Source organism: Siphateles boraxobius, unplaced genomic scaffold (genome assembly GCF_051911475.1).
Source record: "Siphateles boraxobius isolate OS27281-9 unplaced genomic scaffold, OSU_SipBor_1 22, whole genome shotgun sequence".
NCBI classification, from domain to species: Eukaryota; Metazoa; Chordata; class Actinopteri; order Cypriniformes; family Leuciscidae; genus Siphateles; species Siphateles boraxobius.
In genome coordinates, this window is record NW_027508833.1 from 33,747,043 (window position 1) to 33,766,256 (window position 19,214).

The 19,214-nt window shown below is 36.5% G+C and overlaps 1 protein-coding gene across 1 annotated transcript; it reads left to right on the forward strand.

Annotated features, from left to right (window-relative positions):
- Positions 1–2,450: 2,450 nt before the first annotated feature.
- ptpreb (protein tyrosine phosphatase receptor type Eb) lies at positions 2,451–18,632 on the forward strand. The gene is made up of 21 exons (XM_077239788.1): positions 2,451–2,610; positions 7,227–7,428; positions 8,219–8,290; positions 8,560–8,656; positions 10,238–10,311; positions 10,462–10,595; positions 10,707–10,797; positions 10,971–11,047; positions 11,234–11,270; positions 11,396–11,493; positions 11,684–11,803; positions 12,977–13,140; positions 14,368–14,503; positions 14,582–14,731; positions 14,875–14,968; positions 15,099–15,175; positions 15,474–15,608; positions 15,739–15,864; positions 15,976–16,127; positions 17,218–17,353; positions 17,561–18,632. Exons 3-21 carry the CDS (start codon positions 8,221–8,223, stop codon positions 17,633–17,635), a joined length of 2,043 nt encoding a protein of 680 aa, XP_077095903.1. The 5' UTR covers positions 2,451–2,610; positions 7,227–7,428; positions 8,219–8,220; the 3' UTR covers positions 17,636–18,632.
- The last annotated feature ends 582 nt before the right edge of the window (positions 18,633–19,214 follow it).

Genomic DNA, 19,214 nt, shown 5'->3' on the forward strand with positions numbered 1-19,214 from the left:
ACCAACCATAAGAATATACTGTACAAACAAACACTACTGAAACCCAATGTTAACCTAACAAACAAAATATCCACATGCTGCTGTGCTATTAAAAACTTTGTAGTTCAGAGTCCCTCTGCCCACTGCCAGGAGTTGGTTCCTTCCACTTCCTGTGGTGGAGTATAAAAGGTGCTCTCAACTCCAGCACACCCTTTGGCAGATGACTCGGCAGCCGCATGTGGAGAAAAAAAAAGACAGGTATAAATCCCTAAACAATTCTTCTCAAATGAATACTATTAACCAAAATGCCTGCACTCAGATTGGGAACTAGCATCATTGTGAAAGGAATAAAAATATCTAGAAAAAAATGTGTTTGTGATTTATTTGCAAAGAAAAATAAATGCATTACCGCCACTTTAGGTGTTGGCGGTTGGTAGAACCGCCACAAGCTCTGATATGCACTCAAATGATAGGCCATTGAAAAAGACGACAGTGTTGGATCTGAAATTAAACAAACAGTAAAATTACAGACTATATATACCATAGTCAGCCTCTGACTAGTTTCTTCAAACTATTCTTCATCAAACGGTCTGTTATAGATGTACTCTTCAGCATTATAATAATACAGAACACCACATCTCTTAATCAAGTCTACTGGCACAAACATAACAGGACAGGATCAATGCTTTTTCCAATCAGTATGCAGTCACAGCATGATCATCTTTAGATGGTATACCATCATAATGTTGTTACGTACTGTATGCTAGGCCTTAAAAAATGAATAAGAATGAAGATTGATATACAGTTCTTAAAAATTAAGAGACCACTGCAAAATTAACAGTTTCTCTGGATTTATAATTTTTTATATGTATCTGTTTGAGTAAAATGAACATTTTTGATTTATTCTACAAACTATTGACAACATTTCTTCCAAATTTCAAATAAAAATATTGTCATTTAGAGAATTTATTTGCAGAAAATGACAGCTGGTCAAAATAACGAAAAAAGATGGCAGGTTTTCAGACCTTGAATAATACAAAAGAAAACAAGTTCATATTCATTTTTTAAAAACAAAATACTAATGTTTTAACTCAGGAAGAGTTCAGAAATCAATATTTGGTGGAATTACCCTGCAAGGGTGGTATTCCTATGGTGGTTCAGGCTGCAGGACTGCCAAATGACTAAAGAAACATTATCAGCAAGATTATAAAACTTTGGATTTCTTGTCTATTACCCACTGCTACTTATACCAATGGCGGAAATAAGTGCAGTTATAATAGCAACATATACGGGAGAGCGTTGCAAGTCGCAAAGAAATATCTGCCCGATTCTAACCTTACTGAAGAACCACCAGATCACCAATCCTCTACCAAATTACACAGTGATTTGAGAGACTGTGGGTTTTAGGCCTCTCCAGGTCTCTTTCGAACCAGTAGAGGACCAGGTGTTGTGAGCTGAAAACTGGACTCATCAGAGAAGATCAGAATCAGGCAGATCTGTCTTTGTGCATGTACAAAGTTATCCTGGAAGAAAACATGCTTCCTTCTGCTCTAGCAATGTTCCCACAGGACAATGCTTCAATCCACAAAGCCAGGCCAATTAAGGTGTGAATGGAGGACCACCAGATCAAGACCCAGTCATGGCCATCACAATCTCCAGACCTGAACCCCACTGAAAACCTCTGGAATGTAAGCAAGAAGGTCACCAGCCATTAAATAAAGCCAAGCTGCTTGAATGTTTTCGGCTGGAGTGGCATAAAGTCACTTAACAGGGAGCATGCCAAGACGCATGAAAGCTGTGATTGGAAATCAGGGTTATTCCACCAAATATTTATTTCTGAACCCCCCCCCACCCCCCCCCACCACCCCATCCCATCCCATCCCATAATTAATAAATTCATGGACATTTAGTCAAGTCAAGTCACCTTTAATTATATAGCGCTTTTTTACAATACAGATTATTTCAAAGCAGCTTTACAGAGATAACAGGAAAATAATGTTGTAATAATATTGTTAAATATAAAATGAAATGTCCCCAACTAAGCAAGCCAAAAGCCAATGGCGACAAAGGCGACATTCTTGGAAAAATTCTTGGATTTACCAAAATAAAATCCCACACAGGATAATGCCATGCACTCACATTCACATCCATCCATCTCTCCATCTACTCCTCCCTCCCTCCCACAGTTCTACATTTGTCTTCATCATGCAAAATCAAGTCATGGGAAAACATTTTATGTATTGTAAAATGAATATTTTTAAAGTCACTTGTTTCTGTTCAAAGAGATTTTTTCCTAATTTATACATATTTATTAGAAACAACATTTTTACAATTCTGACACATTTATTTTATTATTAGCCTTTTTAAACCAAATATTTAGCTGTCTGACGAGCATCAAAATTATTTGCAATGTTAGTCTACGCATGATGTAGCCTACTGTAGGTGACTGGGTGTTTTTGTTTTTTCACCGTGAGTGACGCACCGGCGGCGGCGCATCATCATTATCATCACACGGCACCGGCGCTCGTAGAGGAGGGACCACAGACAGACATTCTGCTCAGCATCCTTATAACCATCAACACTGTGCACTGGATTTTACCGAGACTTTACATGGAGCTGGGCATCACACTGGTAATATTGCAGTTATTGCTTTCCAAAATAGAGGGTTTCAAGTAGGCTAATTTATCGTTTGTTTAGCTTTACTTCGCTCGACGGTAAAGCATTAATTAGTATCTACGGTAAAAGGTAACATATTTAAAACGGCCTCGATCACGTCCGTGATGCTGATGAGTTCATAATAATTAATTCTCTCAGCATCACCCATTTTGTCGTTTACTCGCATAACGTGTAAACGCGGGGTTTTATAAACACGTTTTGCGTGTTTAGCCTACTCTGCAGGTAGGCTAATTAGGCTACCGCAGATTTAGTAGATTTGTTCATAAGGAACAGGGGTCATTGGGTTGTGTCTCAAACCTAGTAAGCTGCCGGTCTAGACAGCATTTTCCATGCAGCACGATTTTTTCCGCTGTCCTGTAGGCTACCGCAACCTATATGATGCCCAAAAATGTTGCACACGCCTATGATGCTCAAAATGTGGCAGCTCGTACACAGACAGAGATTTACCCTTAATTTCTTGTTTTGTTTGTAAGGATACAGTGTTGAAAAGGAGGTCCCTGCAAATTCTTGGATCAGGAGACTAAAATATGTCATAAAAAACATCTTGATATAAAACGTTAGCAGAATGTTAATATATTTACTAAATGTTATTTTCATAAAATTAAAATAAAAGTTAAAATGAAAAAAATGGAATGAAAATAAAAAACATTTTGAAGAAAAACAAAACATTGGAGTCATAAAGTGCTGGAAAATATCAGTAAACTAATTCTCTGTTTAATTTTATGTTCCTGCCCTTTTAAGGGTTAAACAGGGAGGAAGAATATTAGCGCTCTGTCTAGTTTTATTGCATTATTGGATCCGCATTCTGTGTTTAGACTAATATCATATGGATTCAAACAGTTGACTGACCTTTTCGTCACTTCGATTTGGATTATTCATTTATGCATATATTACGAAACATAAAAAGTTGCGTAAGGCAATTGTCATGAGCCTGTGGATGTGATGTTTGGAAAAAGAGGCCGATAGATTTTGCCCTGAGGCTGAGGGAGAGAGTGATGCTGAAAAGTGATGCTATTTGTATTGGCATACTCATCTTCATTCTTGATCCAGATGCTAGAACCATTGTAAAAGATGTTTAGATGTGGAAACATGTTTTATTCAAGTCACAAATATATGACTCAATCAACCAGAATCCATTAGTATACACTATTAGAAGTAATTATTAAGGGTATGGTAAAAAACAAAACAAATAGCCTACCATGCAATATTATTAACATGACAAAGAGTCAATAGGCACATGTACAAATATCTCTTCAATTCCAGTAGTTTGATATCAACAATTTTTTTTGTACCCATCAAAACAAACATGGAAACCTCACATCCACTATAATGATATTTTCCAAAGTATGGATTATTTGTTGATAATAATTTTTACAAATATATTTTGTCACTAAAATATTTTCGAGCTTTTACCCCCCTTTTTTTCTCTCAGAGACTAAACCAAAGCTGTTGTAGACTCAAAATCATTCTATAGAAATCATACTGTGTATTGAATCATTTTATCACTATAAATAAATGTCTAGAAATAAAAATAAAAAATGGAATAAAATTTGCATATTTATTTACAGATGCATTTTCTTGAAAGTTAAGTATGACAATCGTTGTGATGTGACCTTGTTTCTAATAAAGGGAGAGCACAGCCGGCAGGATTAATGCAACATGCGGTTAAATGAAGATTAATTTAATAATAATTACTTATGCACAGCACTCTAATCTGAAAGCTTAAGATGTTGGTAAACACTTCGAGTTTAACACCCTCGCAGTTGCCAAGGCCAAGAGGTCATAATATATGAAATGGCAGATTTAAAAGACTTAATGGAGTCTGATTATTGTCTGTTGTGGTTCCATAATGTAAACTCAGGTAATAGATATTTCTCAAGAAACAAATGCCTTTTACCTTTTCCACTGAAGTTCTTATGTTTCAGGTCTCTCATCGATTTAATCTAATTATAGGAAATTCGATTGCATGGGATCTGGATGGGAGTAATATGAAATTGTTACAAATCATTTTGCTACTAGAGCTTCAGCCAAGATTATGGATTTTTGGTCTATGCCGGTTTAGGAGTTGTCAGTTACTGATGGGGTGAACCACATCTGTGAAGGTTAAGTGAATTTTAGATAGATCATTTATAGACTAGCCTATAACTTAAAGTCATAAGCTGGTAATGCAATGCAATGCAAAGAAATTAATATAAGTAGAAGCTCTCATTGCTTGTGAAAGAGGCTTTTTACTATGCATGAGCATTTTCATTTGTTCTGCATCTCTCTCAAAATTGAAAATGAACACTTTCAGTCACATTCTGCCATAGAGGTCAGTCATAGTGCAGAGTCGGCCTTCTGTGTGCTGGTCAGCATCTCTCTATATGCTGCTACGGCTACCAACTCCATCCATCTGCTTCTCGAGTACATGGTTATTTGGACCTACAATCTCATTCCACTGAAAATCTATATCGTTTCTGCTTGAGAATTTATCAATTAATGTCATAAATGAAAAGGAAAACACATTGATTTTTAGGGTATGTTGCATGCACTAGTGGCAAAATTAAATACTTCACCTATCGCCACTGTCAGGAGGAAACCTGGTATCTTAAAAAATGCTACTTTTCAGAAAATTAAAATAAAATAACTATATAAGTCAAGCTCAAATGGAGTTATTAGTTTTTTTTAACCAGCGAATACCGGGTAATTTTGGACATACGTGTTTTGTCCGTCATTAAAACAGTAAGTGCATCGCATTAAGTTTTCATCAACTTAAAGATTATAAAATTTACTGTGGCTATGTGGGCACTTAGTTTTTTCTGCCATTTAGCCAAAATCTCATGTTATTAAATTTGAAGTGCCAAACACAGGCTACTTAATACAGTATTGGCTATGACTCAATGACAGATGCTAGACACTCTTCTCCATACCTAAAATACACAAAACATTAGCCTTTATAATATTCTGGTTGCTTACAATCCTGGAATTGACAGTGGGGGAAAAATTGTAAACACTATTCGAATATGATGCTATTTGTATTTGGTATGATGTTATTTCGGAATGTCTTGAAAAGCAGAAAGTCTTAATGGACTATGAGCAACAATTAGTTAAAGGGAGGCAACATCCTGGCTGTAGATGATCTAAGACTCCCATTAACACAGGAAGCCTATTGGATTTGAAAGCTAAAATCTTTTCCTGTTTTGTATTCAAAGCTTCTGTGTTTAGTGGAGGTTGAGGAGCTTATTGTATCTCTTAGAGAAAGAAAAGTGTGTTCTGTTTACCTCTGTAAATTACTGGGGAAATGTGTGTCTGCTGAAATAAATCTATGTAAAACAAATCACAGAGGCTAGGTAATAGTTTTAATGTTTTAATGTTATAGCTACTTCTTTATTCGTCAGTGATACTCTCTCATATTTATCTTTTTTAAAACAATAGCACCAACAATATGCATTCAATTTCCATATGAAAGATCTGCATAGTGCAGCAACATGCACTTCTCAAGGTCACAGCTTATATTGACAGTCAGATCAGGTTTTACTGCTTGAGTTGCTGCTTGTTCCTTGTAGTGTGTCAGTAGGTTGTTTCGCCTTTCTGGTGACTCATTTGACTCTTTTAGCATGATTTTTTTTATGATAATTTATCATTGACTCATACATTAACAACAGCTTCCAGACTACCTCAGTTGTGTGCATGGGAGCCCCTGTATTGACTGAGCAGTGTAATCCACAATCTTGCTCAGGGAAAAAATAAACAAAATATGGTTACATGTCTTTAATGAAGGTTTGATGGTATGCTTATATTCTATTTAGTACAATTTATTCACCTTCTCATCAAATTTACCATGTGACTACATATGCTTTTGTGAAATTAAAAGATATGGCCATCCATAAATGAGTGGAAGTGTATTGAATGGATTAGATAAAGTAATGACTGTAAACAGGTATATACTAAATTACCCTCAATTTAACATATGCATGTAATAAATGGCTACTGTCATGAGTCACAATAATGGTACATGTAAAAATAAGGACTCTTAATGCAGTTTTACAGCCTTAGTAACCGTCACTTGGTTTTGATTGACAATGTTCCTGATTTGATTTGCTTTTCTGTGATCCAGTCAGGTTGCTGATATGACCAACAGTGACTGACCCAGTTTTACACAGTATATTATGACCAGTGTTGTTGCTAAAATTCTTATGGGTGGGTCCATTCTCATCCTTGAGGTTACTGTGGTATGAATATGTATGAAATGGTTATTTACAGCTGCTGCAGAGACTGAAGATAAATGCTGCATTACAGCATCACTGGTTGAAAGCAGTAGAGTATAGGAATAATAATCTATAATGTAAATTGATAAGGTTTGTCATTCCTGACTACAAAATAATGCTTAGAAGCAGATCTTCTCAAAGGGGTTTCGGGCTGACAAATCAACTGGCACAATGCTAGAGGACCGATTTAAAGTTCCTTTTGTCTCTCTCTCCCTCCATCCCTCCACAAATCCCTCTGCCTCTGCATGTCCTACACATTTTATGAGGTTTAAAAACAAAGACAATTCCCTCTCCTAATGTATCCTTATCCCTTGTTCTTTGCAGGCAGTGGCTATCTAAGGATAGTCCATCCAGAAAGGACAATGAAAAAACCTGCACTCATACATTATTGAAGGACAGGAGTGCCTTCACAGATATCATGACTCCTGGAGACCTTCTGGAAAAGTATCATAATAATTAATGTCTTCTCTCTTGAAAGCTATGGACTGAGACGTTGCCTTCTTGGTGTGATACATATTTCACATTTGTGAGTACACTTTTGTGTAAGGCGGCATTAATCCTTCATCTTGTCTTTTCTAATCTCTAGACTGAGTTCATAGACGTTTGGAGACAGGTAGATTTTCTAGTGAAAAGCTTTTGAAAGGATTAATATCTGAAATATCTCTGAAATGTCACAGGGGATCAGGCATACAGGTTATGTGACAGATTTGCTGTCTGGGGTGATTTCTCACAGGTTGGACATCTATAAATGCAGAGTTATCTTATTCCCACCCTCTTAAAAATGAATGAAAAGAAAAACTTTAACCAAGCACCACATATTTCTGCAAGCATATTATCATTTACATTTTTACAAATCATTTTTTAAATGTTGTCTTTTGAACACATCACATTATAGAAATGCACATTTGTGAGATGCATTTCTACACAACAGCTTTTTTAGATATAAAAGATAATATCTGGGGTAAAAAAGACTTGTCCTACTTTCAGAGTTTCAGTTGCTGCTGGATGGATGCGGTAGATGGTGCCGTATCCCTAGAGGCCGTTACTCTCTGGACCATTAATTGAAATTAATTTTAGATTTTCTCATGTAGAGGGAAGATTCTCACTGAATGCATGAGAAGATGATTGATGGTTTTAATATAGGTTAACTGAATCTCTTGTGAAGCTTTTGCGGTTTGAGATTATGTCAGTTCTGCAGAATTGTTCTGAAATATACATGCCTTTTCAACTGAAGTCAATTGTCAGTTTTTATTTATTTATTATCGGACACTCACAAATATTTTTGATTGTTTGTTGTTTTCTCTCTTTATGTGTAGCCATGATGGTCCTGTTTCTAGTTTCAGCAGCTCTCATTTCAAACAGTTCCTCTCATGGAAACCGGACAAGAGGTATATAATCTCCAGATATCTCAAAATGATTTATAAACAGGCTCACAGCCCCACATCTGTACACATAGAATTGGAATGCTTGGAATTGGAAAGCTTCACATTTTAAAAAATATAAAGATTATTTCAGCTGCCAATTAGAGTAAATGAGTTTTTGACACATTTAATCCAGTTTAAATCCCTTTCCTTCTTAAAACAAGTCTGCAGATTTTGCCTAAAAAGCCTATGGAAAATCTTACCTCACTCAGTTGTCTTTCTTTTTATCTGTTCAGAGTCTCCAGCGCCTCAGGGCCCGCATGTCTTAGCCTCGGGCCTCGTCACCTCTCTCCTTCTCCTCATCTTTCTTCTCCTCATCGCCTACATTTTGAGGTAAGAAAATACACATCCCCCAAAAACATTCTTTTTGAAGCAAAGAAACACATTATACGGTATGTGCAGAGATACAATGAAATTTATATGAGTGAACAGCTCTTTACTTGACCCCTACTGTACCCATCTCCATTTTTTTCAATAATGCCAATAGCATAACTTCCTGCTACTATACTTCCAGTCCTTCATTAAGTTCACTCTCTTTATCCTTACCACTCAATGATGGAGCAACTCACAATATTTGAATGTAATATAATATTAATCATAACTCTTAAAGATTCACTTCCTCTAGGTCTTCTCTACATTGCATACTTTCAAACCTATCCTATAGTATACACTATTGTTCAAAAGTTTGGGGTCAGTAACATTATTTTTGTAGGAAATTAATACTTTTAAGGACGCATTAAATTCCATATAAAAGTTACAGTAAAAGACATTTATAATGTTACAAAATATTTCTATTTCAAATATATGCTATTTCTTTGAACTTTATAATCATTAAAGAATTCTGAAAAAATGCAAAACAGCGCAACTGTTTTCAACATTGATAATATTAAGGAATGTTTCTTAAACAGCAAATCTGCATATTAGAGTGATTTCTGAAGGATCATGTGACTGAAGAAATTCAGCTTTGCCCTCACAGCAATAACTTTTAAATATATGATTTTAAATATATGAAAATCGAAAATGAAAGTTCTTTTAATTGGAAATATTTCACAAAATTATTGTTTTTACTGTATTTTCGATAAAATATATGCAGTCTAGGTGAGCATAAAAAATTCTTACCAGCCTCACACGTTTGAATGGTATACAGTAGTATAATACAGTAGTCAACATTTGAGGTGGATCAAAAAAGTTAATCAAAATTGTCCTAAGACAAGAACGGGTATTGTTCAAAATTCATGTATAACTTTGATGAAAGGTTTTAATCCACTTCAAATGTTGACTAGCTACTATCTAAACATGATTTGTATCCAACATTGCAAACATATTTGCAAATATAGTGAAAATATTTCAATACCCTCAATCTTGAATATTTTGTTATATATATAATGAATAAAGAAGTAGATGTAACATTAAAATATGTTATATATTATTTATATTACTCACACTATTTGTTAAAGGTGAAGTGTACATTTCTGGCCCTCCAAATGGAATTGCAAAAATAATGACCAGTTTTTAGTCTGCCATTGGTTAGTTCAACAGATAGCAGAAAAGTAGAAAAAAAAGCATTTCACTTTTAAGTGTGTGTGTGTGTGTGTGTGTGTGTGTGTGGTGTGTGTGTGTGTGTGTGTGTGTGTGTGTGTGTGTGTGTGTGTGTGTGTGTGTGTGTGTGTGTGTGTGTGTGTGTGTGTTTATGACCCTGCCGAGTTGCTCCAGCAGCAGCTGCATGTGTTGTGAAATGTGAAAGCAGTTGTGATGGTGTGTCAGCAAGTCATTCTCTCTCAGCTGCTCTGAGGAACCAGAGAACCAAACAATCTCCCATGAGAAAGAACTTCAGATTTTGGTGTGTATTGTGAACTTTCAGCCATTTTTACATTTTTGTTTTATCTGTCTGTAAATGTCTTCAAAATGTCTCAGGTTTAGAGAGCAAAGGAAGGATCTTGTCGCTTCGGTTGACAAGAAGATGCCAAATGGCTTTTTGGAAGATCAAGGTATGTTTTGATCTGTCTGATTTTTTTTGTTGCCAATTTGTCTATGTATTAAGCCTATAATTTTAGATCGACATTTTTAGAACTTGGCGTCTGCTTTGAGAGATATAAAACAGTAACAGTAAGAAAATGTCTCTTCCACCCTGTTGTCAGAACAAACGGTGGTGCTCCTTCCCAGATCACCCTCTCCATCAAAGCGTTATTTTCCCATCCCACTGGACTCCCTGGAGGAAGAGTTTCGCCTACGCATGGCTGATGATGGCAAACTGTTCAGAGAGGAATTTAATGTAAGATCTTAGACACACACAGACTTTATCATTCTCCACATGCACGCTCACTCGATATTGTTTCCTTATACTTACGCATTGTTTCTTTCTTCCGCTGCTTCTCTTTTACAGTCTTTGCCTTGCGGTTTTGGCTGTGGTACCTTTGAAGAGGCAAGCAAAGAGGAGAACAGAGAAAAGAACAGATATCCCAATATTCTGCCCTGTAAGTGTCTCTCATTTTTTCATAGACACACTTGCAAACTTTCCAAACACTGTCCATTGTTTTGAGTCTTTTTTTTGTGTCACGTAACACAATACAATAGTAACTGTTAGGATTTGGATGGAGAAAGTTGGTCCTAGAGTTTAATAAAACACATCTGTATATTTCCTTCACAGATGACCACTCAAGAGTGCAACTTTCACGTATAGATGGATATATGGGTTCAGATTATATAAATGCCTCTTATATAGATGTGAGTACTTTCTCAGTGTTTTTGAAATAATATTGTAGGTCCTAATTGAATTACTGGAACCTGTGATCTAATTGTAGTATATAAAATATTGTTATTATGCATATATTACCGTATATCTTGACCTATAGTATATTAAAAAAAAATTTGTTTTGAGTCTCATGTTTAATTAATATACCTTTCCTATAGGGCTACAGAGAAAAAAGTAAATTTATTGCAGCTCAAGGTATGCAATTTTTCCCCTATTCCCAAAATAATTACCAGGTAATTTAATCGATTAAATATAATCTTTCTCGCCTTTATTGACCCTTTGCTTCATCTTCTTTTTGAATTTCAATATCTTATGTTCAGGCCCAAAACCAGAGACATTGGGAGATTTCTGGAGAATGGTTTGGGAGCAGAAATCTACCACAATAGTCATGTTGACCAACATAAGAGAGAGAAAAGAGGTAAGAGAAGAAATCACAAAGTCACACCAGACAGACTTTATGAGAGTTTAAGTAAATAGTAGCACAGAAGATCTTGGCATTGATCAAAAACTCATATAAAAAGGGTCCAAATAACAAATAAATTAAAAAAATATGGCCATTGTTGCCCAATATTTTGCAAAAATCTGTGGTTTGTATGTGTGAAATGCAGGAAAAATGCTTTCAGTACTGGCCTGAGCAGGGCTGCTGGATCTACGGCTGTGTGAGGGTGGCAATGGAAGATGTCACAGTGTTGGTGGACTACACAATCAGGAAGTTCTGTGTGCAGCACGTGAGTGGCCATTTCCCTCAGAAACACTGACTACAGCATCATTATTCAAATGCTCTGTATACTAAACGCACTACCGGCACATCCGAGAACTTAACTTTAAATTTCGTCCCCGCCCCTTTTTAGGGGAAAACAAACTAGATTTCAATACAAAATAACGGCACAAACCAATGTCCGTACACAGCCGGCAGGCGTGAATAACTTAAGAAATCACTAATTTAAAACATGTCCCTTCATTCTCCCAGCGTCAAATTGGTGAAACAACCATACCCAGTGGGGTTATATATATATTATAATGTATATTGTAATGTATATATATATATAAGATGTTTACTTTCAAAAATGAAGTAAAATCATTCACTGGTTTACCATGGTTACTCGATGAGGTACGACGAGTAAATGTCCGGGTAAGACACCTCGGGCCACTGGGTGGGATTGTTACACAAATTTGACGCTGGGAGAATGTTTTTAAATTGACATAAATTAAGTTTGTTGATGTATCTTTCACGCTCTATGGCAGGCAGGGTTGACATATAATTACTTTACATGTTTAATCTTAAACCCAATTTATACTTCTGCGTCGAATTTACGCCGTAGCTACGCCGTAGGCTGTGTGTAGCGCGCGTACCCTTCGGCGTACCCTGACGTGCACCTCTCCAAAAATGTAACAACGCGTCAATTCTACGCGGACGCAAGTGCTGTGGTTGGTCTGCTCAAACCGCTCCCTCGGGTTTCACATGCTCCCTCTGCGTGCGTCAACGCGGACAACAACGCAGAAGTATAAATTAAAACCAAAGCGTAGTCTACGGCGTAGAGGCTCCGGCGTAGGTCCGACGCAGAAGTATAAATCAGCCTTTAGTCATTTCTTAAGTTATTCACGCCTGTCGGCTGTGTACGGACGTTGTTTTGTGATGCTATTTTGTATTGAAGTCTATGGGAAGTCTTTTTATTTTCCCCTAAAAGTGGGCGTGAATCTGTTCAGAGACATTCTATGACGTTGCGCCGGTTGTGAGTGTGCTCATACACCAGTACACAAATTCTTTTGACATGCCATTTAGCAGCCCAGAATATTTTACACTCTTGTGGAATCAAGGAGTAAGGCCACAACTGACTATTTGCTATTTGACTTTGTGCTATTTGTAAGTTATTTGAATGTAAGCTGGTGTGATTTTGCAGCATGCTGCTGATGGTTGGAGACCTCCAAGATTGGTCACTCAGCTGCACTTCACCAGCTGGCCTGATTTTGGTGTACCCCTCTCCCCTATTGGCATGCTAAAGTTCCTCAAGAAAGTCAAGAGTGTCAACCCTTCCCATGCTGGACCAATCATAGTGCACTGTAGGTAAGACTGTGGGCTATTCTTAAAATATATGCACATACAGACTTAAGAAAAGGAATGTATATAATAGAAAGGTGTTACAAACTACAATCAATCAGATTTATAGAGTGCAACAGTTCCCCCACTTTTTCAGCGCCATTGGTTTCTGATTTTAAAGCCTTATAAGCCATGAACAAAATCAACCAGCTAAGTTGTAAATCAGAACATTAGGAAGAACATTATTTGAAGCCAAAAAAAAATTTAAAATTGGATTCTGAAAAATTGGATTCTGTCTTTTTCAATCGGAAATTGAAAAAGACAGTGTACTTATTGGCTTTAATGGGGGGGGAAATCAAAAACATACGGAGCCGTCTGCTCTCTAATCGCTTTCGTGGTACTTTGATGTCATATTGATCGACCTGCATAGTGCCGCTTCAAGTCGAAGATACCTATAACCTATAATTGAATTAAAAATATTAAATTATTATAATATATATCATATATATAAATATGTACAAATATTTAAGCAGACCCTCTCAATTACCCCATTTGCAGTGCTTCATGGGACTCTCTGATTGGTGGAGGGTTTTTTCCAGAATCAGAATCCAGAAATTCTGTTTTTAAACAATTCGTTAAATTTGTTTGAAATAATGCAAACTGATAGCTTTAACAAAAGCATGTACCATCAATTAACAACCTCAGAGAACACTGCAGGTCTGCCTTTAAAGGTTTAAATCCAATAATGCAATAAAATAAATTCCATATGGAGAAAATGAATGGAATTTTTACTTCAGGACCCCGACTGTTGCACTCTATTGGGGTGTATTTCAGTATGCTAGTGATTTCAGTACTATTTATTGGGCAAAACACATTTAAAACCCTGAACATTTCAACTATAACAAACAGTCTGAAATGCAAAGTATGTAGAAACAACCAGCAACGCAGATGTCTCGAGGCTCAGCTGTTAATGTGGGATTGTTAACACCTCCGCCAGAACAACAGACTTTCTCATGCGTGAAAAGGCCCTTTTGCAGTGAAACGACAAACTGTAACTTTTTCAGGTCTAATACACTATACGGCAAGAACCTGCAAATTCACAAATTTGATCCCACATTTAATGGAACTGAGATAATTATCTATCGCAAGATATTAATACAAATGAAAAGACCATGCAGTTTTGACTACATCCTCTCATTATCCCTCATTTATTGCCCTACTTTACATCTCACGACTCATTTTCTCTCTGTGTAGTGCTGGGGTTGGCAGGACTGGGACGTTCACTGTGATTGACGCGATGATGGATATGATGCACGCTGAAGGGAGGTTGGACGTGTTCGGCTTTGTGTCCAGGATAAGAAAGCAGCGCTGTCAGCTCATTCAAACAGATGTAAAGGACTTTCCGGCTGTGTTTGACTCATCATTTCAGCAGTGAATGGCCACTGATATTCCTCTCTCTCGCCCACAGATGCAGTATTCGTTCATTTACCAGGCACTTTTGGAGCATTACCTGTTTGGTGACACTGAGCTAGACATCGCTTCATTGGAGGGCCATCTCCACAAACTCCACAACACACACACACACATGGACCGAGTGGGTCTGGAGGAAGAATTCAGAGTAAGAAGCACATCAGTTAAAGGGTTTGCTAAGCAAAAGTACAGAAAGATCTCATGAGTTATTATAAACATTGACAAAAGTGAAAAGCTTTGAAAGAACAGTGTATTCTTTCTAACTTGTCGATTTGTTTGGAATCTCCTCAGAAACTGACTAATGTCCGCATAATGAAGGAGAACATGAGAACCGGAAATCTTCCTGCTAACATGAGAAAGAACAGAGTACTGCAGATCATCCCATGTGAGAAAATATATATACAGATTTATCATTTTTGCTTCTTTCTTTCTTTCTTTCTTTCTTTCTTTCTTTCTTTCTTTCTTTCTTTCTTCATTTATTTTCTTGTAATCATTATCCTGTTTTTTTTTACCAGATGACTTTAACAGGGTAATATTATCAATGAAAAGAGGGCAAGAATTCACAGACTACATTAATGCATCTTTCATAGATGTAAGTATATATTATTATAATATAATATTACTTGATGTGCACTACAAATCTATTATGCATTGCCAATATCAAATGCAGAGTAGTGTGTACTACAAATCTGCCATGCACTGCAAAACTAGTGTGCATCTATTAATAGCTATTTAGTTTTTAATATTAAAATAATAGTAATTTACAGGCTTTTACAAAAATACAGGCTATTTGTGCAGTTCTTGTTTTGCATAGGCATTTTAATAAATATATTTAAAATAATTAAAAACATTGGCAAATGTACCCATAACACTATCCGTTACCATTGCAGGGTTATAGGCAAAAGGATTACTTTATTGCAACTCAGGCACCTTTGGCTCACACTGTGCAGGACTTCTGGCGCATGGTATGGGAAAGGAAGTGCCACTCTCTTGTCATGCTGACTGAGCTGAAAGAGAGAGAACAGGTACAGTTTAATGGTTTATATTTGACTTTTTTATATTTATATTTTAATCGACATAAAGAAATGGTTCAGTTACTCTTCCATGTCTGAAGCATTCATGCATTCACATCCTTTCCAACAACTCTCACTTCAGGAGAAGTGTGTACATTACTGGCCAGCAGAGGGCAGCGTTTCATTCGGAGAGTATGTACTGGAGCTGAAGAGAGACACACTTTGTGAGACTTTCAGCATTCGAGACATGCTGCTGTCATATACATCAGTGAGTCAGTGCATTATTTTATGGTCCATCATATGCTTTACTTATATTAAGAGCTTCCTTTATTGTGCTTAGTTTGTTGACCATGCTGAGGCTGAATTGGGCTGTTTGCAGGAGAAGCAGAAACGTCTAGTCAGACAATTCCACTTCCATGGTTGGCCAGAGATTGGAATACCGTCAGACGGAAAGGGAATGATTGACCTTATTGCTGCAGTGCAAAAACAACAGCAGCAGTCTGGAAACAACCCGATAGTGGTGCATTGCAGGTACACACACGATTTATCTCTCCCTCACTTAAAGGAGTAGTTCACTTTTTTAAAAAAACTTTTGCTGATAATTTACTCACCCCCATGTCATCCAAGATGTCCATGTCTTTCTTTCTTCAGTCGAAAAGAAATTAAGGTTTTTGATGAAAACATTCTAGGATTTTTCTCCATATAATGGACTTCACTGGGTACCAAACGTTCCAAGGTCCAAATGACAGTTTCAGTACACCTTCAAATGGCTTTAAACGACACCAGACGATGCATAAGGGTCTTATCTTGCGAAACGATCGTTCATTTCAAAAATAAATAAAAACGTTTAAGTTTTATAAGCACAAATGCTCGCCTTGCTCTTTTCTGTGATGCACGTTCGTGACTCTCCTGTTCGAACTCGTTCATCAAAATGAACAAATCTTTTTTCGAGTCATTTCGTTCATTCGTTCACACACACACACACACACACACACACACACACACACACACACACACACACACACACACACACACACACACACACACACACACACACACACACACACACACACACACACACACACACACACACACATTAGGTTTCCATGTTTTATGAGGACTTTCCATAGACATAATTAATTTTATACTGTATAAACTGTCCATTCTATCTACTAACCGTAACACAACCCTCACAGAAAACTTTATGCCTTTTTACATTTTCAAAACAACATAATTGAGTATGATTTATAAGCTATTTACAGTAACTCACTGGGACCAAAAAAATGTCAGCCAAAGATTTTTGGTAATAATATCCTTGAGAGGACATTTGGTTCCCATAACATAGGGTTTACCAGGACTACACACACACACACACACACACACTAACACACACACACACACACACACACACACACACACACACACACACACACACACACACACACACACACACACACACACACACACACAGACAGAGTCGTACATATTGTTTAAAAGCAAATTTGTTTCTATAAACTGTGTGTGTGTGTGTGTGTGTGTGTGTGTGTGTGTGTGTGTGTGTGTGTGTGTGTGTGTGTGTAAAACCAATCATAAAAGTATGTATTTTTCTTCATGACATCAGTGCTGGTGCTGGTCGGACCGGAACCTTCATTGCCCTCAGTAACATCTTAGAGCGGGTCAAAGCCGAAGGGTTACTGGATGTATTTCAGACCGTGAAGAGTTTACGCACTCAGAGACCACATATGGTCCAAACTGTGGTAAGAATGTAAAACACTATATATAATTCATATAGATCTCATGGCTTCACTAATGTATTACAATATGGAATTTTTTAGATCTGATTGTTTCACTATTATATTACAATATGGAAAATAGTTATAATAAAATAATACAGAATGAATCGTTTTTGACTGTCAGATCATTGTGTGAATTATGATATACTGTATTTTCATTTGTCTTCTCAGGAACAGTATGACTACTGCTACAGAGTTGTGCAAGATTTTGTTGACATCTACTCTGACTATGCTAATTTCAAATGAGTGCAGCTTATCAACACACATTTATATTACTGAAGAAAACAAAACTGAAGAAAAACATTATTATTACTGTGGCTTAGTGACACTCCATGCACTTGACATTTCCTATTCTTGCTATTTATATGCAGTTAAGGTAATATTTTGGATATGATCAGATTCCAGTGGCTTAACCATGTCTTTTGCATTAAGTTTTTGTTATGTTTGTGTAGTATTCTGTATGAAGAAAGCTTTTTTCTTTTAATATGATCATAATATTTGTACATTAACATATTTTTTTGTTTATTACAAAATTATTTTTATTTAAAAAAAAAAATACTGTTCACAACTGAAGTGTAAAGCATTCCATTCTCAGTATTTATTCCTTCCTTCTATTTATCCCCCAGCTTGCTTCCCAGAAAAGATCTGCATGGTTATTTGTGTGTACTAGTGTACTAAAAGTAATTAGGATACTTCCAAATTTAAATTTAATGGCAATTCTTGGCCAGACTCTGATTCGCATCAGCCTTGATAAGTCACTTGTTCCAGATACATGCTCTTCACCTTTCACATCACCTTCATAACCTGAGATGTCCAGCGACTTGAAACTTTAAGCAGGCTTTAAAGTTTCTGTGATGACAATGCTGTTTATTACTAGGACTGGTCAAGCCAATCAAATAATAAAAAGGCTAAAGCTGTGACATACAGACGTGGATTAAAGTATAAAACACTCAAAGGAAATAATAAATCCATAATGATATTTGGTTGTGAAATTAATACATGTCAATGTCATAAGGGTTTAGTGAAACCTGTGAAAAAACAAAGGAATAGTTTCCCTTAATATATAGATTCCTGCTTTTCTGAACAAGGTCGAGTAGAAAAGGTCGAGCAGAAAAACTCTTCTGTACTGTCAATGCAGTGTTCTTGAAACAGGGTGATAAATTATGTAGAAAATGAGGAAAGATGTATGCCTTAATCCTGAATAACACCATTTTCTGCAATAAAATGTTTCAGTCAATAGCTACTTGTGACTGTGTGAGCAAATTTTGTCTATTAATTTTACTATAAAAATGCAATCTTTTAATAGTTGCATTCTAGTTTTGCAGTGCATACTATTTGTAGTGCATAGTGCATACAAGCTTTGTAATACACACTTAGCATTCGATTTTTGTAACGCATAAGTTTGTAGTGCACACTATGTAGCATACTTTATTACAATTCCATCAATTTGTTCATCAAAAAATAAATTCTACCCATAAAGAAATAATAGTCTACTTATGCAAAATGTTTCATGTTCACTCACATTAGGTGAAGACCAGTGTGAAGACCTTAACACGTGAAGACCTGAAAAATCTTGGTAACCTGAAAAAATCGTTTCTATTTTACATGGGGCGATTCGCATCAGGAGGGCAGACATGTTTATGCTTCTTAAAGCGCTTTGAGCATCGGCTGAAATAACTAAGTAAACATTTATTGGTGGCCTGCAAGACACAGCTGGCATTGGAAAGATCGCAGCAATCATGAGTGGGCGACCCGCCTTTAGAATAAAACAGTTTTATCTAGAAGACTGGCGAGTGTAAGAATGCATTTTAGAGTAAATGTCTTT